The 27,612-nt window shown below is 43.7% G+C and overlaps 1 protein-coding gene across 4 annotated transcripts in view; it reads right to left on the bottom strand.

The window, feature by feature from the left end:
• Window positions 1–27,612, bottom strand: part of tspan9a (tetraspanin 9a) — a 255,026-nt gene that overhangs the window by 3,839 nt on the left and 223,575 nt on the right. For all 4 annotated transcript variants that reach the window (XM_080761379.1, XM_080761378.1, XM_080761376.1 and 1 more), the window contains 5 exons: window positions 24,514–24,705; window positions 19,721–19,795; window positions 5,372–5,473; window positions 4,130–4,261; window positions 2,746–2,829 (listed from right to left, as the gene is read on the bottom strand). In XM_080761379.1, coding sequence (XP_080617505.1) covers window positions 2,746–2,829; window positions 4,130–4,261; window positions 5,372–5,473; window positions 19,721–19,795; window positions 24,514–24,705 — 585 coding nt within the window. The remainder of the gene's footprint in view (window positions 1–2,745; window positions 2,830–4,129; window positions 4,262–5,371; window positions 5,474–19,720; window positions 19,796–24,513; window positions 24,706–27,612) is intronic.

The raw sequence follows: 27,612 nt of genomic DNA, 5'->3' as shown, positions 1-27,612 counted from the left end.
TAACATAACGTCACTGTCGGGCAGAAACCTGTATTGTGTTCCAATGGATTCATTCAATGTATACTTTTTCAGTCACAACCTCTTCAAGCTCTTTTTTTTTAAACACTTTTCAGTTTTCACAGGTTAAATATTTATGAAACCCACAGACAGACTTAAACACATTCAACCTGGTGTCGCTATTTTGGGCATTACAATATTAATAGGTTTCCTTCCAACATAAAAAAGGCGAAAATAGACAATCTGAAAGCTCGCATTCTGAACTTGTAAATTCGCAAAGCTTTTGTGGCAGTGTAACATCATGTAAATTGTGCACGAAACGTTCTGTATAAAGCTGTATAAAATAGGACATTAATTTAAGAAAAAAGTGTAAAGGTTAAAATAAGGAGATACGTTCTGCCCCTTCTGATTAGAAAAGCCAAATTGTCCCAGGTTGTGAATACATAACAGAATTGTGCAGCGTCTACTGAAACTAATATGTGATATGATGCATGGTGATGATACACCGCCCCTGGGATATTTCCAGCATCTAACATTAGGTGATTCAAGGGTAGTCTTGCATGGCCACGTCTGACTGTAGCTATTAGAATGACAACCTAAGTACAGTTGGTCAATGCAGTCGTGCTCCAGCTGTATTATACGCAAGTGAGCATGACTATCTCCCGCCCAACCCCCCACCCCAGGAGAATTATGTGCTGCCCAAAAATCTGGATGTGTTAAAAGGAAAAAGCGATGATGCAGAGTAGAAACAGTAAGTGAATGCCAAAGGAAGGCGAGAGAGACAGAGAGAGAGAGAGAGAGAGAGAGAGAGAGAGAGAGAGAGAGAGAGAGAGAGAGAGAGAGAGAGAGAGAGAGAGAGAGAGAGAGGGAGAGAGAGAGAGATTGAGATTCAGCAGACCCAGCAGAGCAGAACCCATATCTGCTGCTAGGTGAGGTGCGCAACAATGTGCAAACACAGCAGCAGGATTTGTGAGCTGTTGTGACAGGAGATACAACCACATTAAGGACCACTACTGAGCATTATGTGTATATAATATATCTGTACCGAGTTGACCTCCACATAAACAACTAACTATACTGTACACACCAACAGAGCAACTATGTTCAAAGACTTTAGGAATACTGATTTTGTGTGTGCGCGCGCGCGCGTGCACGTGTGCATGTGCGTGTACATGCTAATTCAAATATATTTGAATAATTGCTGCTATTCATCTTCAAATTTTATTACTTCACAAGCGTGTCAAGGCACCCATGCCTATTAGATTCCCGAATTAACATTTTAATTTCATTTTGTAAGCTAGTTCTTCTAAGTTGCGATGTGACACACCTCTGTGCACACAGTGCTTCATTTCCTTTTAATTGTACTTTGGAAGTGTTGATTGTTCCTATTTGACACTTCTCATGCCAATAAGGCTCCTTTGAATTTAATTGAGAGAGAGAGAGAGAGAGAGAGAGAGAGAGAGAGAGAGAGAGAGCAGGTAACGGGAGGTGCGAGAATGAAACTTTAAAGCTATAGAGTGTCGCAGTCCTGCCCCCTCGAGAGACCCGGAAAATAAATCCCTGTTCATTTTCCTCATAGACTTTTCAGAAAGTATTTATTTAAAGACGTTTACGCCGCGGACGAAGCCAACTCTTGTCGTGACAAATCATGACAACAAACACAATTTTTCGGGCTGAACAAATAATTAGAAAGAAGAAGAAAACGGCAGGTTACAACACTTTTGTTTTTGTTTTTCTTCTTTGTAATTATTTGTTTGGTCCAAAATATTGTGTTTGTTGTCATGATTTGTCACGACAAGAGTTGGCTTTGTACGACGCTTATAAGGTCTTTAAATAAATACATAGCTAAGCGTAAATAAAAAATTACCTATAAGATGGGATATCACCCTCCCCTCTACACGGAACAATTGTGTTTGTATGAACGCACAACAAAAAGCCGGATGCACCGCGGTGGATTCAAACCCACAAAATTCCACGGTGGTGGACGGGCACTTTTAACCTGACGCTGCCAGATGAGGGCGGTATTGCAGAAACATATTCCCCAACACAACACTCATCTGGGATCTCTGACGGAGTTGAGCCCTGAGTCAGATCTGCTTCGTACCGAACCAATCAGCGTGAGCTAAAGGCGGGATGCGGATGTGACGGTATATAGACACGTCGATATGATTGGTTGTGTTTGCACGCCCACACGGTGATAGACAGACGCTCCCATCCAATCATCTACCATGTATCTTGAAAAAAAGGAACAGCCCCGTCATCGAATTTGCTTCCGCGATCCCAGATCCAAATAAGCTGTGAAACAAATTTGTGTAGCAAGCTTTTTGGATCTGGCAGCGTCAGGTTAGGGCACTTTACCACTGCACCAACCGAGCACCAGTCAATGCTTTACATTCTCTCTGAGTTTAATTAAAGCAGAGCATTCTGCAGTGCATCGTGACACCAGTGCATCCTCTCCTCTCCTCTCCACCAGAGGACGATGCCAGTTATCATTGATTCGGCCAGACCAGGTCAGAGTGCAGCAGACAGAAGTTTCAATGCAGCAGACAGAAGTTTCAATGAAGTGACACACACACACACACACACACACACACACACACACACACACACACACACACACACACACACACACACACACACACACACACACACACACACACACACACACACACACACACACACACACACACACACACACACACACACACACACACACACACACAAATAACAAAACTGAACTGGACTCACCTGTACCACCAGGATGACCATGCCGATGGTCCCCAGCAGGTGTTTGTTGTCGTCCAACCACTCCTCCACCTTCTCAAAGCAGCCCTGCAGGAGACGGAAAACAGCCTTTAAAAAAAACCCAGCACTTTTCACTTCACTACATCAACACCGCAAGTTTCTGTCTTCCCTTGTAAGAGATCAGCTTTTTTTCGAAAAATAATGTGACAAGTCTTGACAAATCTTGGCTTATGGGGCAACAAGCTCATTTCAAATTGGGGGCCGTGGCCAAATGCATTCCTTGACGGGAAAATGCTTGAGAAACTGTACGTCAACGTTTCTAAAAAAAAAGTGTTACAAATAAGTGAGGCGCGGATCTACTGTAGGCAAAGTAAGGCCTTACTTGTTTACGTTTTTGCCTCCCCTCAGTCGAGAGGCTTTTTGTCATGTATTATTTGTATGTATTTTGCCCTATTCAAGGCTGACAGTGTATCAGACAGGAGAATACACATCTATTCTCTCTGTGTCCTGCGTGTCTGGAGTGTTGGGTCTTTTCACGCGTGTCGGACACACAGAGGATAGATTCTTCTGTCTTTAACCTGTGAGAGTGTGCAAATGGGCCCGTACGGGTGTGCTGAATAGACAACAACAGAGCTAATAATGTGGAACAGTTTGCCAGAGAGAGAGAGAGAGCCATGCCTTGAGGCACTGCAGGTGTAAAAGAAAGTTAATAACAAAATACCACTGACAGATACATTTTGCCTACAGTATGGAACAAGAGGGCATGGCTCAGTGGATTAATTTGGACGAGCTGCAAAGTTCTTTGTTTGAAAAAGTTGAGCAAAAGGCGCTATGACATTAGAAGTTGTGTGAAGAACATCCAGACAAAAGCAAAAAAATAATCCAAGGCCCTCTTCGTTCGGTTTGATGTCAGGCTATAGTTCATAATTGAACAAGTTAGAAGGTTGCCCACACTACTTCTAATGTATTTTACCAGCACACAACCACAGCATGAGTTCATACTCGAATGAGTTCATACTTTGTAAATGAACTTTTCAAAGAATTTTCAGAAAGAGGAGATGCTATTTTTGAGTGGTGCAAGGTCCACTCCTATAGACAGCTATGTGTGTCCCTGGATCCCATGGGTCCGTCCCTGTATATAACTGTATATATGATGATTTCGGGTGTGACAGACAGTACAGTACAGTAGAGGGACCCCCCGGGACCCCTACACGGTAAGTCTGTCATTTCTTGAGTGTGTGTAACGTGTACACACAAACAGATCTGTAATTTTATATTCTGCCTATATTGCCTTTAAGTAAAAATAACTTTCGACACACCACTGCCTGCATGGCTTATGTGTCACGGCAGTGATGACACCCACTTTGAGAAAGCCAGCTGTGCTCACCCTGTTCCAGAACATGGTGGTGGTGTTGCGCCCACACTCCTGGTAATGTTCCTGACAGCAGCGGTCAGGAACCACCTTCTCCTTCAGAGCCTCGTGCCAGTCCGTGTAGGCGATCACCCCACAGCACTTCCACTGCCGAAGCAAGGAAGGAAGGAAGGAAGAAAGGGTTTTGATTGATCGATTGAATACCTTATTAGTCATAAATGTAAACAGCACGAGGTACAGTCAGACTAAGGCTAAAAGGACAACACAAAAAAAGGTCCTATGGAGACTTGTTTCCATTGTGGTCCTACCTATTCAATTCATCAACATTATAAACAATCGTAAAATAAATAACACAACATGTATCAAGTAACTAATTAAACCTTGTAAACAGGAAAGGCACTTCATGAATAAAGTCATGCCGGATAGAAATACAAAATAAAGAAAACAAAGACAAAGCAACGTGAGAACAATGTGTAAGAACAATATAAAGCAAAGCCAACACAGAAGAGGTATTATTGGAGACAGCCTTTGTAAGAAGACCAAGGCCATGTGTGCAGTGTGCACAGAGTAAACACAGCAGAGCAAACAGACAAACCCACACAGGGTGAATCATACCACCGCAAACTTGAAAAGAACCACAAACATTGTCTCGACGAGTATTGTAATTATGACGGCCGGTCGGAGGCCTACAGTGATTACCGTATCTAACAAATATAAGCATACTTCTATATTTGAGCAGAAGTCGAGGGCTTTCAAGGTCCCAATAATGCTACCGCTGGAAGCCAAGGAATACATTAATACGAACATATTAAAACAAAATGGATTCTGCGAACGAGCAAAGAGGATTCTCTTTCACTTATGAATGCATGCATGCGTGGTCCGTGAGACGGGCTGTGCCGTGGGGGTGGGGGGGCTGAATATTATGTGTGCTAACGTGTGTTTTCATCTGTGCTTGTGTGTGCATGTGTGTGCATGTGCCGTGTGCGTGTGTATGTGTGTGTGTGTGTGTGTGTACCTACTATACTCAGTATACTGTACACGTGCAGGCAAATGTCCACAAAAGTACTGTATACTATATAGTAGAATTTGAGACATTGTGAGGACCACATTCCTAATTGTAGGTTTACAATTGAATGCCACAGACGAAGTCATAATGTATAAATGATAGATAAGGGGTCAGGACAACGAGGCCTTTTCGTGGAGGGATCAGAATGACATTTGGACTTAGACAGTTTTTCGTGTGTTTACAAAGCATACCTCTGCCTGGATGATGTTCCAAGCGTTCCGTAAGCCCACATTGTTGTCTGTGTTATAGAGAGCCAGTCCGTCCTTGAGGTCCTGCTTCGCGTGTTCACTCACCTGAGGATTCAAAACAAACACATGTTGGCATTAGAAACATTGAAGACAAGTTAAAAAAAAACAAGCTACACACTTTGAAAACAAGGCGGGTGCAGTGTCGGTCGGAAGAGGGTGTTGACTCTTGGGTCCCACTGTGCTCGAGACCGATTCTAATACCTCAGCGCCATCCATATTGTAAATGGTGCATTCATATAGCGCTTTCATCCAAAGCGCAGATTGCTTTACATAAATTGTGCATACAGTACATTCACCCATTCATACACACATACATACACTGATGACGGCGGAAACCATGCAAGGCACCAACCTACACCTGCCATTAGGGGTTCAGAGTCTTGCTCAAAGACACTTCGACACAAAATCTGGGGGAGCCCGGGATCGAACTGGGAACCCTGTGATTCCCCATCCGGCCATTCTACGTGCCACTCTACCCCTGAGCCACTTAATACCAAAAGGGTTGATACAAAATCAAGGCAGATGTGGTGTCAGAAGTGAGATCTGACAGTGCTTCTATATCTCGTTACTCAGCGCCTTCCATATTGCATTCTAATAGGGTAGTATGCATTATGGGTAAAAATATCAACGCGTCACCGGCCAATGAAAAAATCACACCTGTGTGAACTGAGTGGTGCAGCTCCCCCCCCCCCCCCCCCCACCTCTCTCTCTCTCTCTCTCTCTCTCATTAGCAGGCACCATTGCAGCACTAGCCCTCTCTCTGTTTCTGGTGCCCCCTACTGGTACTCTATAGTCATATACTCGTGCTCATGGCCACATAGGCGGTGGGTGGGTTACACGGACATTACTGGTTGTAGGAGTGGTTGCACCACTCAAAAACATATCCGACTAGATATTATTCCCTCTCTGATTCACCTTCCACGGTATGTATCTCTGACTTTACTGTGGCGGCTGAGGCATTGACAGCCTGTTAGCATGTGTAGCTTCACTTCACATGACATGCAGGTTTAAAATCCCCCCCCCCCCCCCCCCCTGAGCAAAGCCATCTCTCATTTTCCTTTTGATTGAACCTCGTAGCACTCCCCTGAGGACCGGGTTGCCATGTCTGATCACGGTGATTAATATTTCATCACATGTGTTAATGAGATATACACTTGGCTCTTTTGCCACGTTCCTCGTGGCCATGGGGGGGTGTTTCCGAGAGCTGCCAGGATAGATTGAAGAGTGTTTTATGAGATGGGATAAAAAGGCTGAGCGGAAACATGACATTGGCTGTCAGAACGATGGTGTGCACTCGTATGATGTGATATGCCTCAAGATGTCTCTGAAGTAAAAAGAAAATGAGCATGTGTGCGTTTGTATTGAATCTTAAGGCATTAATGTTCCGTCGGGGGAAAAGAACGTTTTCTATGCACAATGAGACGCACGTGTGTGTGTGTGTGTGTGTGTGTGTGTGTGTGTGTGTGTGTGTGTGTGCGCGTGTGCGTGTGCGTGCGTGTGTGTCTGTGTGTGTGTTACAATTATAGGAGAAGATTCCGTTTGGGGTTCTGGCTATATAGGAATACACATTTTAAAGGCTAGGTTTAGGGGTTACAGTTGGAGTTATGCCTCACTTTCTTTCTACACGCATGCTGAAAATAGCCGATCTACAAGCACACGTCGTGTCGCAGTCTCGCAGAGTGCCGCATTGTGATCTGTATATTTTCGGCTTTAGGGTTCGGGTTAAAACGTGAATGTCCTCACAATTATAGTAACACAAACGTGCGCGTGTGTGCGTGTGTGTGTGTGTGTGTGTCAGTACAGTAGCTGTCTGACAACGGCAGCTATTCAGCTATATTCTCCCATTTCTCATATTCATTCATCAGCCAAACATTGTTTATAGCGTGTTACGCAGTGAGCTGTTTATAGCGTGTTACGCAGTGAGCCACACACTGTAGTTAAGAGTCAAAGGAAAAGATGATGAGATGAGAAAACTACACAAGGTACTATACACAAGATTGACTATATCATTGATCATTGAATAGTTTGGCTTGACTTGCTTTGACAAAGTGTCTGAATACATTATGTTCTGCACATGATGGAAACATGTATTGTACACGAAAGAAACGCACGACACTTAATTGATTGAACCCTAATTAAAATGGCTCAGGAATTAATTGATGGTGAAAAAACTGCTGAATTAGAAAACCCGTTACCACAGTTGCATCATGCATCATGCCAGTTGCAGTTGAAATCCATATCTGTCCAGACTCATTTTATAACTATGGGCTACATTCCAGAAACCTGTGTCTGTCCCGGGCTTCCCCGATTGGCCAACCCAACCCATCGGCCTCACGGATTGGCCAAGGTTTGTGCCACATTTGTGCCACTGCACCAATTTGTACCCTGCACAAAGTGTGGCCATGGGGGGGGGGGGAGGGGTTCCGAGGTATTGGGTCACGTGAGGTATTGGGTGTTTTAACCCATTCTGACCTGAGATCAGATAAAAAAATGTCTTCTACGTCCTGACAGTTTTCTGAAAAAGCTGTGTTTCTATGTCAGTGGTTCTTCGATTTTTTCAAAAATAGCAGACCTATACAAGCTCGTAGCGCACCACTCGGTGAGCTTGTAGATCTGCTATTTTTCAATAGCTAAAAAGGATAACATAATGCTAACACCAAAAAGGGTTTCCGCCCCAAATTGGTATAAGAAATCCCTATGTGCTGAGATATCGCTTTCACGAGGTTGGGACATAACTGCTTTTGCATACCTGCGTTTGCTGTGAGGCAAGCAAAGCCCTGAGGCTTGGCAAAACAACTATTTGCTGAATTAATATGCATTACAAGTTGATTTGTTTTTCTACAAAATAGTTAGGGTTTTTGTTTCCCAAAGAATAGAGTACTTCAGGAATCATTAATCATGTACAACCATTAAAAAACGATATATTGTCGCCGTCAGGCAGAAACCTCGCATTTATTTCAACTTTATATGTTTTTCTGTAGATTAATGGGTCCATTCAATATTTTGGTCAAGAGGGTGCACGGCACGCACATCCACAAATTACAACGGGTGCAGGATCCAAAAAATAACGGAGAAAGAAGAGAGGAGATCCGCACGACGTTTTAAAAGCTCCCAAAATAATGTATTGACAACAGAGCGGAGCAGAGTAGAGCGCTCAGTTGTCGATACATTATTTGGGGCGCTTTTAAAACGGTGTGCGGATCTCCTCTTCTTTCTCCATTCAATAGAGGTTTACGGTTTTGCGACTTTAACTATATTGTGATATGTTCTGCTTTTTTATTTTCTAGTAATATTATTGATATTTTTTTCTCTGCGTGATAATGTCTAATGTTTTATTTGTAACAGATCTGCATATACAATGCTGATGTAGTTTGTACCCTATTTGAATGTACAAATATTCCTGGAGAATGCCACTTCTCAAGCCCCTGGAGACTTTTTTTTAGGCATTCTCCTTCACATTTTTTTAATTTACTTTGTGTATCATTTTTTAAATATATTTTTTAAATATAAGTGAAAACAAACAAACAAAAAAACAAACAATGGTCAACTTCATACAAGAGTGTCGCACAAAACTAGTTAAAATAGCCCATCTACAAGCTCACAACAACCCATCACAACAAAACAAGTGCTTTTGAACATTTCATTTCAATCAAAATACTTTTTATATTGCGACCGAAAGTCGCATTTACTATGAAATCATGCATTTCCCCTCAGTCAGTTGATTGGTCATGACATCACGTGACATCATCAGGGATGGAGATCCGTGATGGCATCAATATTAAGCCCATATATGGCAATGCCCAGGCATACATAATGGAGATGCCTGATCATCAATATTGGCCAGTTATAGTCTTGTTATATTCCATACATGTATAGACTCATGCTAGGGGCTTGCACTGACTTACTATAGGGGAGACAATGAGTTTCATCCTGGCATTTGCCAAGGCAAATGCCTAAAATAAAATAAAATGGGGGTCTGGCTAAATGCACATTAAACTGGGGATCAATTCAATTAAAAAGGTTTGACACCACTGTTATAAATCAAGCCCCAAAACAAACAGCCTGAGGGAATCCCCACCCCACAATCTTCAGCCTTCGCTAAAGTCTCATGAAACCTAATGATCCGGATTTAACGCCGACGAGAGGCGAGGCAAATGTCTGCAGAAACAAGCAGCGGTTTGATCGCCGCGCGTGCGCACAATGCCGACGAAGGGAATCAAACACAAACAGCACTTTCTGGTGCTATAGCCTTATTCTCCTCAGAGCTAATAAATAATAAAAACAACTAAGTTCTTGATTGAGGCCAGAGGCACCGCTGGTGCAGGAAGGCAGATAAATAACTGCAGCGAGCAAATCAACTCCTGCAGTGGTGGTGGCTATTTACTCGAGTAAAAGGGGTATTCAAACTATTTAGCATAATATACCTAAAAAATATACTTATTTTGCAGCCAGTACCTTAAAGAAGTTATTATGCAGAAAAGTGGTTAGTGGTTATTGGTTAATGTATGTTTTAATGCATGTATGCAATAATAATAATAAACTAAATCTACAAAGAATCTAATGTTTTCAAATAATTGTAGTGGAATAAAAAGTACAATATAGCCTCCGAGATGACGTAGAAATAGAACTCATTGAAATATTCACATACTCAAGGAACGTATAGGTGCCTCAAATGTATACTCAGCTATAGTCCTTGAGTATATATACTTAGTTACTAGTTACTCACCACTGACTGCAGCAAGCAATACAGAGTGCGTCAACTCGACAACTATACACTCCGGGAGAACTTTTCACAGAAAGGCTGTCACAAGGCATCAGCGTCACGGGGTCTCCTCGGTGCAGAGGTATGAATGGAGAGATGCTCATTACACTGGTCTGGTCCTCATGGGTGGACCAGACAGACACTCGGAGACGCGCATTACACGGTCTGTTCCTCATGGGTGGACCAGACCGTCCCTCAGCGGTATAGAGGATAATTAGGGCACATTTATCACACAGACCGATGCTGCGTTCACATGGAATGTGAGGCAAGGTATAGACGGCGCAAGCGGCAAAACAGCACATGACGTGACGGAACGGTAAAGAGATTAAATATTTTAACATTTATCTGCTCCCGTCCACTAGAATAACGGTAGACAAACTAGAGCGGTTTGTCTACCGCTTGCCTGATCCCATGTGAATGCAGCATTAAGCAAGGAGGCTGTTTGTGCCAAAACACCAGGAGAGGAGAGACGGGACAGAGTGGGGGAGAGAGAGAAAGAGACAGAGAGAGAGTGAGTGAGAGAGAGAGAGAGAGAGAAGGGGGAGGGGGGGGGATAGAGAATGTCATTGATACACAACTCCAGGTACTTTGGGCGGCTGTGGCTCAGGACTCGGAAGAGCAGGTCGTCCAATGATCCGTGGGTCGGCGGTTCGAATCCCGGCTCCTCCTGTCTACATGTCGAAGTGTCCTTGGGCAAGACACTGAACCCCACCTTTCCTCCAGTGGTTGCCACCAACGAAGTGTCCTTGGGCAAGACACTGAACCCCACCTTTCCTCCAGTGGTTGCCACCGTTGGTGTGTGAATGTGGGAAGTAAGGACGCTGCCGCCGACTGTTGTATATGAATGAATGGACCATTGTAAAGTGCTAAGGTATAAGCAGGTATAGTGCATAGAAAAGCGCTATAAAAATGCAATTATTAAAAAGGGCAGGCGGGGAATCGTTTTCTCCTAGAGGTGCGTTTCATGTGCTGTCACTTCCCATAAACATAAGCAGATGGTGGGTGGTGTCTAGAACTTTAGAATGAGCTGATGCCGGATCGAGGCAAACCACAAAATGACAAAAAAGCTGCCGAATGTGGTTGCTTCACTGTGAACCCTACAGGAAATCAGCGCATTTGTTGTTATTTCTGTTTTGCATAATTCTTTGCTTTGAATAATAAACATACGATTAGCCTCATTTCCAACTTGTCTATATTCATATAATTTGCCCCCAAACAGCCAGTGCCATCATTCATTAATTTCCTTCATACAATCTTCTCCCAGGAACGGAACCAGTTACTAATTCCTGACTAAGGGGCGCCATAGTGATGGTTGTCAGATGTATGTTCTCTATCTATAGATGCAGTGCCCTGTAGGCCAGATGTAGCTAATCAGTGCTGAGGTGTAAAGCTGCACCTCAGTAATGGGCACCACGTGGAGTTGTCTATATACAGTACACACCTGTGTGGGGATGTGGGACTTTGGGAGCTGCAAGTCAGACGACCAAGCCCCCGGAATGTAAAAGCTGATTGCAAGACTTCCGCATTTAAAGACGGGGGTGCAGCAATGGCTTTGCGGGGCATTTTATTTTGAAGTTTCACCGTGAAACGGAAAGCTGTGTGTGTCTGAACCAATCAGAGCGTTGCATCCCTTTAAGCTATGGGACGTAGCTCCGCTATGTATGCGCGACGCATGGAGTGTGTTTGTTACTTTGTTTGCAAGTCACAGAGAGACAGGCGGCAAAGTTTATGTCTAACCTATAATGTTTTCAGATACGTATTGGAAACAAAATTGGAAAATGTCCCAATTGTTTTGGCACAGATTGTTAGGAATTCCCATATGACCACGGATATGCTCTACTAAGTGTGGAAAAACGTTTTCATTTCCCTACATCTTTAAAACATTGCAGCGCGTGCTTCTACCATTTGAAACTAGTGTTGCGATACAAATATACTGTACCACTGCGCTGGGCTATCCGCCTCGGGGCATACAGTATGCATTATGCAATGGGGGCGGGTGAAGTGGCTAATTTGCCACTGTCTATATACAGTACACACCTGTGTGGGGATGCTAATTTGAAACCCTAGTGCACTCTACACAGAGGGCCCGTGGTGGAAGAAATAAACAGTACTCATTTAAAGTAACAATATCACAATGTAGAAGTATGGGCTATACTGTTACAAGTAAAGTACAGCAGTCACAATATTACTTGAGTAAAAGCACATACGTATTGGCATAAAAAATATACCTACAGTACTATTTTGGCCATAGGGCAAACGCTTTATTTAATGAAATAAAATAAACTCAGGCGTAAGTGAAATTAGCCCATAGATCTACAAGCTCGCCATGCGCTCTGTTCGCTTGTAGATCGTCTATTTTCGATTATACATCAATCAAAAATGTAATCGCTATGGGAATAATGTATAGTCGCAGCCCTATGAACAGATGTGCTCCTTTCATTCACGTCTTACAGCAAAAGCATGTGCGATCCATAATAATAATAATAATGAATTGCATTTTTATGGCGCTTTTCTATGCACTACGTGCTTACTCAAAGCGCTTTACAATGGTTCATTCATCCATACATTGGGAGGTGAAGCGGCGAACAGTCAACGCCAGCGTTCTCTCTTCTGTCTTGATCAGCAATAATTAAACCATCGCAGCCCTGTAGCCTGTGTGTCCTTATAGAGTAAAAGAGGGCCAGGAGCTGGCAGCGTGCATTAAGGTTAAGACAAGGACCTCTGCGAGAGGCTTCGGTGCCCGAATCGCCTTCATTCCGCCCAGATTCACTTTAGTTTAGCCTTTGAAGACGGCCGGCTAACGGCTGCCTTCTCAGATGCTGGTGAGGGTGGACGTTCTCTCAAAGCCCGGGGTCACATTGCCTGTTTAGCTCCTGTGACAGATGTACAATAGGGCTGTACGTTATACGGTGGCTACAATTTATTCCCTTTACCCTGCATGGGACTGCAATTCATCACAGCGTTCAGTTTGCGATTGCTTGAACGCGATTACATTTCTTAATTAGAGATAAATCACTATAGTCCGCACTCAAGAGTCGGCAGTGCACTTTTTCTTTCCAAGCACTTTGGTTCAGAGAGCACATTATACCAACTAAAGTCAGCTACTGCATTAAAAAGAAAAAAAGGAAAAAGAAACAACAAATAAAAAACCCAGAACAATGATCCTATCTGTGAAATAAGATAAATGTTACCGTCTGCTATCGGCTGATAGGACAACCGAGCTTAAAGGAGTCATTCTCATGGGTGAATAAAAAAAACATGTCACACTTCAATTCTAAATGTCTTGCCCCAACAATGACATTCAAAACAACTGAAAACGATGGGTATACATTATTCTCTCCCCGATAGGCCTCTGCACTGACTGTCTGTCCTACGGCGCACAATCCCATTAATGCCATCAGCTGCCTGCTGGGAGCCAGACAGTGATGGCGAGGGAGCGTGCTGAGCGTTGGAACCGAAGACCCCACAAACAGACGGATCCCACTGCGCACCACGCAACACCAGAAGTATAGAAATGGCCCAGTGCCCGCATGCATCACCGCCACACCCTGGATGCACCTCCTTCCTTCCCTCAACCTCTCCTCTCCTCTTTCCCCTCCTCTCCCCTCTTCCACCCCCTGTTAATTCAACTCAAGAGAGTATAGAAATGGACCTGTGAGTGTCCATTCTTTGCACACTCTCTGAGTTCAATTAAAAACAGAGGAGGATATTCTGCAGTGCAATCTCGAAAGCCGAGCCAAAGCACCTGGAGGGTTCTTTAACAATACCACATTTACATATCCATTGTGTGTGCACACACACGCAAAAAAAAAAGTGCTGTGTTCTGCAGGTATAGTGCGACTGTGGTTGTTCAAGCAGGTGGAGAGTGAGATGCATTGGATCTCTCACTACAATAGCGGCAATGCTTGTCAATCTCTGTCGAGTTGCTGGAGAGCTGTACAGCAGATAGGCACAGCACGGGATATATATATATATATAGAGAGAGAGAGAGAGAGAGAGAGACTTAGAGCCACAGGGAGCAAACCAAAGACAGATCATTAATAAGGCATCGTTCGTCCCTCAGTTACTCATGGATCAGCGACCGCAACGTCTGAACAGTTGCCAGGGAAATGGCAGCGACCCCCCCCCCCCCAACCCACACACACACACACACACACACACACACACACACACACACACACACACACACACACACACACACACACACACACACACACACACACACACACACACACACACACACACACACACACACACACACACACACACACACACACACACACACACACACACACACACACACACACACACACCTCTGTAATTGGTATTGATTGTAAATGATGGACGATAACTGAATGGTAATTCTCCTTGTCTCAGAGACCAAGACATGTGGAACATTGCTGCTGCTGCTGCTGCTTTTGGTGTCGTACTGAAACGAATGAATAGAAAATAGCCGATCTAATTGGCTATTTTCGTTGTACGATAACGTTTATAGGGCTTATGAGGTTAAGCACCATACCGGCATCAATACACGTCATTGTATATTCACAGCTTTCATGCATTACACGTAGATCACTTCCCCCGTAAATGTCACTGTCTTCAGAATTCGCGTTTGTTGACATTTCCGTCCATAGCCGTTTAAACGTTACTCGAATTACTGAGTGGACGTAGGCTAAACACCAGAGTGCCGTTAATAAGTCACGGCTGTTTGAATTTTGTTTGTAAATCAATCTGTTTCTCCGGGGGCTGTTTATTTGGGGGCGAGACTTTTGGAATCAATCTGCGCTTTAAAATGCATGAAAAGGCAATAAAGATCATCATCAGTGTGGGGAAAGCTTCAGTTGTAAGTGGATTTGCATATCGTACTGAGGTGACTCCCTCAGTACCCATCTGCTTCATGTCGTTGTCCCACCCGTCCTCCCTCACCCACTCCCTCTCCACTGAGAAATAAGCAACGAGGTCCATGAAAACAAGCCCAAATCAGCGAATAGGCCAACAATATAATTATTAAACGTGTGCATTGGCTATTTGAAAATAGCCGATCTACAACCTCACAAAATGTGAGCTTGTAGATCTGCCAATTTCAAAAGAATCTTGCAAAAGATTTCCTCTCTCAAAATGCACTCCTAGCTTCTCTCCTAGTGCACTTGCGCCCCTTTTCCCCTCACCTTTCCTCTCTCCATCTCCCCCCCCCCCCCCCCCCCCCGCTCCCTCCCTTCCTCCAGACCTTTCCTCCCTCCCGGTGCACTTTGCTCAGCTCCCCGTGTTCAGATTTGTCATCCGGACCTAATAAACCGTTACGCTCGTTCCGTTTCTAACCCGGTGTGTCTTGCGGTGGCTCGGCTATAGCAGCGACAATGGGGTCACAGCGTTAAAGACGGATGACTGTAATCTGGTCTGTGGGGCAGCCATCTGCTGGCGTCAGATGGTGGGTCAGTGCAGGGGCCAGCATACATTACACACCCGCGTCTATATATGCCCACTAAATCACAGCACTTAGGACCAATGGGCTGAGCAGAGAGACAGAGTGGGTGGAAGAGTATAGATGAGATACTATAGTATAGATAACAACCGTGAGAGTTGATTTAACCGTGGGAAGTTTAAAAATGGACCTGCATTAGGGATGTATTTAGGGATAATATTGATCCTATAGGGATGTCCCGATCAATGTTTATCTTTCTCCCGATCCGATTCCGATCATTTGACAGGTTCATTTTTAAACTTCCCACAGTTAAATTAAAACCTGGGGCTTTGCTTTGTAGACAGATCGACTGATGGAGTGGGGGTGAAAGAGAGCGAGGCAGACCAGGAAAAAGAAAACAGTGCGCATCCATCAAAGAAAACCACATCAGGGTCATGCATGTGTCGAGGGAAATGTGGAATACACTAAGTTATGCATTTAAGGAGTTCAAATCTCTCATGGGAAACTAAACTATTTGAAGTTGTTTTCTGTCCCATTATTATCTTTACTGACATTTGACCTGTGACTTGTGTGGTCTGGGGGGGTCTTCCCATTGTCTCATGAGTTAAGACCATAGACTGTAAAGACCCACCTACTCCCTGAGGCAGTAGGAATGTATTTAAGCTGAAGCCTGACTGAGTTGTGTTGAGTCAGTACATGGTGTTCCATTGCAACGCTTCATTGCTGGCTCCGTATTCGAATACAAGATTCCAATACTTTGAAACTCTGAATTGTGTCTGTCTCATTATGTTGTTTAACTGTGTTATAAGATTCCAGAACACATGAAATGTGGGGCTCGGCAACAGCTTCTCAGTCATTGGAGGGCCTCGCGTTTCAGAGGAAGCGTCACACGGCCTGTGACTCCGCGATCTTTGAAAAAAGACGGGGGTGAAAGAATAACACATTTTAGCACCCCGCTGTTCATGAGACATTTTTAAAAGCTGCCAAAGTGCTGTGCACGTCTTCCCCATGTCTTGTGAATAAATGCCTTGTGATTATGAGATCAAATAGCTGCAGTGAATTAACGATTCCTCTGATCGCGGCACCCGTAGCGGGGGCCCGTTGAAACGCCTGCATGGCGTATAGCCGTGTTCCAACTGGGGGTTTGAATTGAACGCCATGGAAAAACACAAAAAAATAACTAAACTAAAACCTGACTATACCAATCATCCTTGGCTTCGCTCCCCTGAGCATCCGCAGCATTAAAAATACAGATGAGAATAACAGAGCGGCCCACAATGTTGCTGGAATGATATAGCCGCACGCTTTTCACATGGCGAGTGGGTGGTGCAAGTGCCTCATTCAATAACGCACAATTTGCAGGACTCGTACTCGTAGCGTAATGACATTTGAAGTCCAATAAAAGGGAGATGTGTTTGTGGGCGATCAGCATTATTGGGTTTTCATTCGCCGCTGCGTCTTATACGGCGCGATAAACACGGTGATAAAGAGAGATAGGTCGGATCATAAAATGTGGCGTGGTGTGGAACGGGTTGCCGATACAGGGCTTAACAGTTCTACCATGATAAACTACTTACTGTACTTGTGCATACAGTATGCACACTAGTACAGTATGCAGTGGACAAAGTAACTAAGTACATGTACTTTACTTTAGTACCATTTTTATTTTATATTTGTTTTTTTACTTCCAATTGTCAATACTGTACTTCTACTCCACTACATCTCAGAGGCAAATGTTGCAGTACTTTTACTCCCCTGCAATTATTTGTTACTAGTTACTTTGTGTTTTTTGATTATAATCACAAAACATACATTAGCCACTTCAGCCCTATACATTTCGGCCATTTAGAAAATCGCCGATCTACAAGCTCACAATGTGATGCATTGTGAGCTTGTGCTATTTTCTTAAAAAAACAAATCTATAAATGTCATACATTTGCAAATCTGTGAAATGGGAGATTCTGCAAAATGAGTACTTCTACTTTTGGTACATTTTGATACGGATACTTTTGTACTTTTACTCAAGTATATTTTTAATTCCAGACTTGTATATTTCTACATTACAGTATTGGTACTCAGTATTGGTAATCAGTAACATTATGAAGTATATCTCAGTGACATCAAAAAGATGTACTTCATAATCATAATGTTTTTTCAGACCACCAGTTCTAGGCAACACGGAATGGGGGAACCTTTTTCATTATTATTTCCACACAACAACAAAAGGTATATTAATGACATACCGGTAGTAACATCTTGAAAATGAGTGGTATTCCCCTTTAAGAAGTTATTGTTCCTCATTTTTCCAGGGAAAACCCAAGGACCTCTATAGGAGTCTATCTTCTTCAAGTAGTTTCTCCATTAGGATTCCAAATCCTTTAGAAGGGATTTCCCCCCCCCCTCTTCTTCTTTTCGCGAAGCTAAGCCGGTTATATTGTGGAGATACAGTAAGTCAACAGTCATATCTTCTCCTGATAGGGTGTGTGTGTGCTCGTGAAACCAGATCAAAATTTCAGAATGGATTGGCTGCTAAATTAATTCCTTTATCTGCCTGAGAGACTGGAGTTTGAGGCAATAACCTCAGAAGGGAGAATTAGCGGACATCTCTGGGGAACGTGCGTGCGTGCGCACGTGCCTGTGTGTGTGTATCTGTGTGAGAGAGAAGGGTGATAGGGGATAGGGGGGATCTAATCAACCCTACGTCCTTGAAAAGTGGGAAAACTTATCATCGAAGGCAGTCGAGGCCCACAAAAAAAAAAAAACATTTGTCTTCTGTCGGTTTTGCTGGGTGTGGGAAACATTTGTTAGGTGTTCTGATTGAAAGTTAAAAAGAACCCCCCCCTTGTGGCTGACAGAAATCTCCACAGAGCTTTACAGGCTGTGTCTTCACTGACAATAGAAAGCTCGGTATCAATTACAGAGAGCTGCCACCTGTTAGGAGATTGGGACGCATTGTATGGCCTCACCTTTGACCTGCTGGGTCAACAACAGGCCGAAGACATTTAACCCCTCAGAGTGCCTGAGCAGTTCTCCGGCACTGAGAACTGGTGTGCATTAGCTTTGGTGTGCATTAGCTATGATAGGAATATAGTCCATCTCTCGAGACAGACTGTTGCATTCACTGGAAAAGAGGCCGCTGTTTTTCCTTTATTCTTTGACGATGGGTTCTCATGACCTGGATTTTGAGTGATACACTGACTGACTGACGGACAAAAATGTACGATTTCATAGTAAATGCCACCTGCAGTCCTGCTGTTCTCCTGAATATTTATACCCATATATAGATCAAATATGACGCCATAGTCCTGACGTCAGTTGGAAGGGACACACTAGTTCCCTAGCCCATTGGGGACTGGGGAGTGATGGCGTGGGTGACGTATGATGATTGATGACACATCAATGTCATCAGTTACTGGGAAGTCGGACGTCAGGAACTTCCACAGAAAATGGGTATTGGAATACAGTGGCTCTGTGTTGATTGGTGTGTATTTGTAGTAACAATAATCGTGGAGTAGCAGTGACCTGTGGTCTGGTCAGACTAGTTAACTCTTCGTCAACTTGATGTTTTTGTTTGCGCTGTAATTTGAATCATTTCATGTTTAAATGGCTGCCGTTGTTTCCAATTGGTTTGCGGTTAGCAAGGTCAGTCCATCCATCATCATCGTCATTCCCTATCTAACGTTCCACACTAGTGCCTCTCCTATGATGGCAGACCCGCATAACTCTGACATTTTACAGATCGGTTCCAATTCTGTACCCGTATCTGTTTAAAGCCGGATTTTAATGCCTGTTGGTGTGTGGCCCCACATGCAACAAAGTATGTCGAGCCCTTGACAGCCAATCGTTCAATTTAAGCTTTTACCCCAACATTTAGCAAAGGTACAATATAACTTTGAAACATATGAAATAAAGAAACTTCCCAAGTAATTATACCATGGACGACTACTAGTGGTCCTTCTTGGAGCACTGGTTGAGAAACAGTGCCCTTCCAGAGTCATAGTATACTCTTTTTCGACAAGAATCTCTCAAATGTGATTGCGTGTGTGAGAAAAATAAGCGTGAGAAAAACAAACCAAAACAAAAAAAGCTAAAGCTAAAACAATCTCACCTTATCGGAGTAGACGAAGAAGAGGATGAGCAGTATCAGCTCTGCCAGGAGGATTATCAGCAGCACGATGAAGAACTGCCAGAGAGAGAGAAGAGAGAGAAAGAAATGAATGGTTGTTTGGCAGTGGAAGAAGATTATTTTTTATGTAACCACTTGATTCTGAAGGGGAACATTCACCATAAATAAATCTACGAGCTCAAAACTGTATGTAGCACTGAGGCGCGTTCTGTGCAGTTGTAACTACAGTCTGTTTCATTAAGACTTAATGCCCATTAAGCTAATGTTGTAGTACTTTTACCCCACTGAAATTATTTGTAAACTTCAGTTACTAGTTAAGACCTGAGTCCGATTCTGTGATGCCTTCTAATTCAGTAGTCATCAAATTATGGCCACGCCCACGGACCCCCATCTGAAAATGATTTGTGCCAGGGATCCCGCACCAAAGAAATCCAAATTATTCAAATAGAATAAGCTAATGAAACACCATGAGAGAAGGGACAATAACATGTGGTTTACACAGATTTTCAACCTGTACCGATATTTTGTTTACCTATTTGAAAGTTTCAGCCATATATACTATGCATGCACACACAAACCCACCCACCCACACACACACACACAGTTAACACATGCACACACACACTCGCATGCACCCACTCACAGCACCAACCCACACACCTACCCATCCACTCAAACAGATTCATCCTATTATAGAAACATTGTCAGCAGCAGGGAAAACTGGAATTTGAATTTCATATTTCTGTAATCGCCTTCTCAACAACAACAAACATACAAGGAGTTCCTTTAAACGAAAGCGATCGCGGAGCGCACATGACAGACGTGCACAAGCCCTTGGGATTAGCGACACGTTTCACAGTGTGTTCATCCATAACCAAAAGAATATTGAATTCAACTGCATGGAGGAGGTATATAGCTGGGAAGTGACAGACAAGAGATTTATATCCAACCGTCGTCAGGGTGCGACGTGTTGTTCTAGCTTGAAGATCACTCACAGTATAGGCAAGCAACACCCTCCTAGGCTTAGTATGATGGAGTATACATTGTATTTAAAGGAGAATTATGGATAACCATTCTCACAGACGGCCAAGGACGACTTTGGACGAGTTGTTGTTGTTATAGGATTCAAGAGTTAAGATACATTATACAACAGGTCGTTTCGAGGAAGCAATCTGATTCTGAGACTTCTAGCCGTGGTTCAAACGAGCACCACTCCACACCTAATCAAAACAAAGAATTCAGCATGCTCTGTTCTTCCAGAGCGCAGCAAACTCGGTGGCTAGGCTAGCTAGTGTCTTGGGACATCTGTGGTCATAGTGACTACATTTGTCATTAAAAAATATGTTTTTTCAGCGATTTTCTTAGTTTTAAGGGTGACTGTTGTATAATTCCAATATTACACTCGAGGGGTGGTTTAACCCATTTTGGTGTTAGCATTATGTTATGCTTTAGCTATTGAAAAATAGCAGATCTACAAGCTCAAGCTACGAGCTTGTAGGTCTGCTATTTTTGAAAAATGACTGACGACTGACATAGAAACATAGCTTTTTCAGAAAACTGTCAGGATATTGAAGACATTTTTAGAATCGTGTAACATTGCTTAATTTCCCACCTAGCATGTGCATCTCTAGCCTCCTACTGCAGGTGCATCTCTAGCCTCCTACTGCAGGTGCATCTCTAGCCTCCTACTGCATGTGCATCTCTAGCCTCCTACTGCAGGTGCATCTCTAGCCTCCTACTGCAGGTGCATCTCTAGCCTCCTACTGCAGGTGCATCTCTAGCCTCCTACTGCAGGTGCATCTCTAGCCTCCTACTGCAGGTGCATCTCTAGCCTCCTACTGCAGGTGCATCTCTAGCCTCCTACTGCATGTGCATCTCTAGCCTCCTACTGCAGGTGCATCTCTAGCCTCCTACTGCAGGTGCATCTCTAGCCTCCTACTGCAGGTGCATATCTTCCTCTGCACAGCATGGGAGGAAGGGGCTCCGTTTCACAAAACCCATTAATCTCCTCCTCATTTGGGGGGTTTATTATGTGGGTCAAGGCTCAGATGAAATTGTTATTGTTATTACAAGGAATGGCTCACGCGGTTGTTTTTTGAATTTCTAGGTTACCAGTTCAGTGTATCTGCTGATGACAAACTTCTCAAAATCTGTTTTTTTCCCTCCTGGTGATGAAATGTGCACTGACTGCACTCTGTCTATCTGTCTCCCCAGGATGTGTGTGTGTGTGTGTGTGTGTGTGTGTGTGTGTGTGTGTGTGTGTGTGTGTGTGTGTGTGTGTGTGTGTGTGTGTGTGTGTGTGTGCATATACACCATGTATGCTACGTTACATATGTTTGTCAGTTTCTCTTACATAGCCTACACTCTAGGTGTTGGGCTCTTTCAGAATTCAGAATTCCTTTACTTGTTTATTTCAAGCAGAAGTCACTATAAAGGTCCTGTAACCTTTAGATATTTCGAACTTACAGAAAGTGTTTCACATAGTTACTAAAGTGTCGATCTGCTCGCTCCGGAGAGACAACGAGAAAAAAACAAAAAGAAACACTGATGATTAGCTCCCAGCAGGCCTGCTGGCATGGATAAATACGCCAACACAAACACAGGTGGGAGTTGGAGTGAGTGTTCTAGACATGATTATACTCTCTCTCTCTCTCTCTCTCTCTCTGTGTCTCATGGGGCCTGTCTGCCTCTACCACGCAGGTAAAGGAAGCCGTGACTGTCTGGCAACAATGGTGTGACTTTTTTTCTCTCCGCATGACGCAAGTGTTCCTGTGGATTGGGTCTTTTCTGGCTACCAGCGCTCGTTTAAAAGTTGATGTACAAAGTTTAGAGAGGTGGCTGAACCACATCCCCATGGCACCAAAAACCAACTTGAACTTTTTCCATCACTCGTTATTAATTATAAGACAAACGTGTCCTGAAGTCCTCGCACCAATTTTTCGGGGGGGGGGAACAATGGAAAGTCTCTGTAGACCGCCTTTTGTGCTGAATAATTCATCCTTCCCTGGCAGTTTTAAGTGCCATTAGGCCTGCTACATAATTCACACTCCCCTGTCCATGTAAGTAACGCAGAACTTCTGACAATTCTTTCATTAGGCTGTGGACCAAAAGTCGTCTACAAGAGATACGACTGCACTGGCTTCCTTAAAAACAGGCCTGAGAATCCATTGTTCAGGAGTCCAAAAGGGGAGGTAAACTCACTCTTCCATAGAAAGGTGACGGCATTCACAGCTGACATTTCTTTAATGCTTATCTTTTACTACTTCTACTTTGTGTTTTTCATTTGTTGACTTTCCAGTTGAAATTCCAGCTTTTCACCAGAGGAGAAAAACGTTATTTTTTGTTTTCAAAATGTAATAGCACAGGCAGACTCTTCACATACTAGAGCATGTCTGAAATAAGTGTCAGAGCTGAAATCGACAACAGAAGTGAGCCTTTCAAGCCTGTTTTCTACATACATTACAACATTACTCTACAGTATAAGCCATATCTCCAAAACTGAACAACCAATATAATATGTCAAATTTGAAGCTATGATTCCCTGCTTTGATATGACATGAAAGAAACGGAAATTCAAAAAGAAAAAAAATCCAATGGCAGTCCCTCAGTCAAATTTGGTCACATATTGTATGCTATGATATAGATATGCTATTTTTTTATGCTTTGTTGATTCATTGAATACATACTGTAGTAGGAACAGTATGTTCCTACAGTACATAGCCTTTCTTTTGGCCCACACACACACACACACACACACACACACACACACACACACACACACACACACACACACACACACACACACACACACACACACACACACACACACACGTCTCTCCGCCCCGAGGTTTGCTGCAGTCAGACGTGTAAATGTTCCCTGTTGAGCCAGTCAGACGGTGGACTCTGCAGAGGGAGACGTCGTACACCGTGTGCACTGCAACATAAAAAGCGCTGAGCTTTCCCTTCCGCGTGGCCAGGCATCGAGGGCTGTGTGATGAGCGACAACGGTGGGACGTGAGAGAGAGGCAGGAGATCAGAACCGCATGGCGTATGGAGGGCGTGGAGTGGTTCTCAATCCCCTTTTGGTGTTTTAAGGATTATTATACTTTACGTTATACTTTAGCTATTGAACAAGCTATCTACAAGCTCATAGCGCGGCACCGAGTGCCGCGCTACGAGCTTGTAGATCTGCTACTTTTTGAAAAATCGTGAAAATGTGGTGCAAATCTTTGCATGTACTGTATATTCTTTCAGTGTGAACGTTTTTTAAATCTTTGCTTCTGGGGGGGGGGGGGGGTCCCTGAAACAACATATTTTCAGATGGGGGTCCGCAGCCAAATACAGATAATTCTGGGTGTTCCTTGACATGAAAAAGGTTGAGCTCCACCGACACATAGAAACATGTCAGGATTTAGAAGACATTTGTAGAATCGTCATCAGGTCTAAATGGGTTAATTCCCAAGAACCCCCCTTAACTCTATAGGAGCGTCCCAAATGGACCCGTAAAGGGTCCGTCTGTGAGTTGCTCTATTTGGAACCGCCTCAAGGAACTCTAAAGGTCCATCTGCACACTGGGTGAAATGCGTGGCGTGCATGCAGACACATACGCCAGAGCCGTTGAAGGAGAGAGAGACTCTTCGCAAGTCTTCGCAAGTGTTTTGGAACTATACAGAGTAGAGGTTTTGTCTGTGGTGCACGTTCAGGTAAATGTATCTTGTGCTTGTGTGTGTGCGTGTGAGTGCGTGCGTGCGTGTGTGTGTGTGTGTGTGACTCACGCTGAGAAGCAGGCACTTGTTCTCCTTGATGGCGCCCAGACAACCGAGGAAGCCCGTAACCATGACGATGGCGCCGATGGCGATGACCATGTTGGCGGCAGAGAGCGAGGGGAAGGAGGGCGAGAAGGTGGCGAAGCTGCCCTGGGAGACAGACAGCCAGATGCCCACGCCCAGCAGCCCACAGCCACATAGCTGAGGAGAGAGAGAGAGAGAGAGAGCAAACATGAGTGAGAGAGTACAGAGAGTACACAGAGAGTACACACACACACACACACGTACATTACTATACTATGTCTGTATAGTAATACGACATTGCTATATACTTTTGTGAGGACATACTGACATTTAAGAATCACAATCAGTCTATTGTCTTCAGAGACAAGACAACCTTCAAAAAAGTATTCACAGTAACAGAAGGGTACCTCATTACCACCAGCACTATATGAACGTTTTTAATTTGAAAAGCCTATGTTCCTTTCACTAAAACATCCCTTTGAGCCATCAAACGACCATTTATCTTTTTATACTTGCCACATGCACGCACACACGCACGCACACACACATATAAGCAACATAAATAAGCCGGTCAATACAGCCTCTGAGAGAGATAGAAAAATAACAACAGGCTATATGAGCTGGATGTTAGCTGTGTGTGCTGGAAGGGGATGACTTTAAAACGACAACACTCCATATATTGAACCGTGCCTTAAAGCACTTGGCCCACTCATTTTGTTCCATCCACTCCAAATCTCTCAGCTGTACACACACACACACACACACACACACACACACACACACACACACACACACACACACACACACACACACACACACACACACACACACACACACACACACACACACACACACACACACACACACACACACACACACACACACACACACACACACACACACACTCTTCTAGAATATGCATTGGCTATTTAAAAATACAAAATTCAAATAGCCGATGCGATCTGACCTTGCAGATCAGCTTCCCTGGCACACAATATTTTCGGATGGGACTCTGCAGACAAATTGACTTTGTTTACTGGCAGTGTACACAGTAACACTGCATTCACTGCATTGATCACATAGTGTATAGCAATTTGCGTGATGCATGGATAAAATCTGTACGAGTATTATATAAAGAAATGTGTTTTGCTGAAATCGGCCTCGTGGTGGCACTATGACAGGACATTGTGGAAAATTTGGGGCAGAGGTTTGCCGTTGGCATCCCAGCGAGTGTGTGTGCACAGTTTGGCATCGACCGGGCCAACGGTGCCGGAGATTATCTGTACGCTAATCTAATAAAGTCCCCCACACATGTAAAGCGTCTTTGGGTAAGAAAAGCGCTATATAAGTCCCAGAAATTATTATTACGCAGACGGACAGACGGGCACGCGCACACACACACACACACACACACACACACACACACACACACACACACACACACACACACACACACACACACACACACACACACACACACACACACACACACACACACACTTTAGGCTGCTGCTGGTTCACAACGCCAGGTCCGGGGACAACCGTGTGTCGACTACTATTACTACAGCTCTGTAACTCCTTTTTTTTGTTTTTATTCTGTTTATTGATAAGCACAGTTATTCAAACCGTCATACAGCAGAGCCGGGAGGAGAGAGATCATCATAGTCATGAGTATGAGTGTCAAATGCAACTAAAACGATAGAAATGTTGTGAAAATAGCAGATCTACAAGCTAATAGCGAGTGGCATTGTGGCACGCTGTGAGCTTGTAAATGTGCTCATTCTGTCCTTATCACACGCCCATTTATGTGACGTGACAGATAGTTAACAACAACAGCTCCAATATGTTTAGTTGTAAAACTGCAATCAAAAGAAAGAATTGTATTACAGTCATTGCACATAATCTTCTCACATGAACACAAACTCAAAGGCAGTCAAACACCACTGCACTAATTAGTAGGATCCACAACAGGTGTATCATCACCAACAGGCAAGGTCTAATTATGCACAGTAAATTAACAACAATTGCACTGAAGCCAGCATGGCCAAACAATTTACATAAACTTAAATTGTACTTTCTTGGCAACAAACAGGCCAGTTACCAGTTAGGAAAGAATCAACAAACACAAAACACAAGCGGTTTCACAAGCCCTACTGTTACCCATGTTTTGATTGTAATCTGTAATGTCTTGAAACAAACTTATGTCATACATTGCTTCTTGTCACATGTCATACATATACATCTTGCTGCACAGTGACAGTACAATCATTTTAAGAGACCTAAACAGAAACTTACAGTCTCATCATGACTCTCTAGGTCCTGTGTGAGGAGAGAATAATTCTGCTGCTGCTAGCTCTGAAGCTCAAACCAGAATGACAAAACAAGGAAGTGTTACAAGTAAAGGGTCCCCCTAGAGGAAGTGTTACAAGTAAAGGGTCCCCCCTAGAGGAACTAAGTGTCCATAAAGCAGTATAAGGTCGCCCCCTAGTGGGCTAGGTGGCCATGGGGCAGAACAGTGCTATAATACACTATTACTCATATTTTTTGGAACATTTCTAGGAAATATTTATACTTATATACCGGTATAGTTTTAAGTATTTAAAAAAAACATGAGGGGTGGGGGTACCGTCCTAAAGTCGGCTCTTCGGTGCTACTGAAAACTTCTGACGAGCCGAAATTATTTCGGCACTACAGCGCCGAAACATCTGTAAAATAGGAGTATGAAAGTCGAGTAATATTTGACCAGGAGTATGATAAATGAATATAGTAATAATAGTATCCATACTGCACTTTGAATCAAGTTTATTACTGCTCCTCTAGGGGGGGGGGCGCCAAATAACTAACTCCGCAAGCTGCGTCTCAGTTTATGGAAGGCCTTGATTGGCAAGAGTGGATGCAGCCTTGCCCCATCTATCAGAGATAAGAGCACCATGGTGGGCACCGCCCGCTCAGTGAAATAAAAAGCCAGGGAGGTAAAGTGGGGACAGTTTCCCGGCCGTGCCCTTAATGGAATGAAATATCCAATGCTGCCCTGTCATGAATAACAATTCCTGATGAGGTAAAATATGAGCAGACAGCGTTGGT

Source organism: Protomyctophum bolini (genome assembly GCF_963924005.1).
Source record: "Protomyctophum bolini genome assembly, chromosome: 4".
Lineage (NCBI taxonomy): Eukaryota > Metazoa > Chordata > Actinopteri > Myctophiformes > Myctophidae > Protomyctophum > Protomyctophum bolini.
Note: the sequence above shows the minus strand (reverse complement) of the source record. Positions and strands in the feature narration are given on the sequence as shown.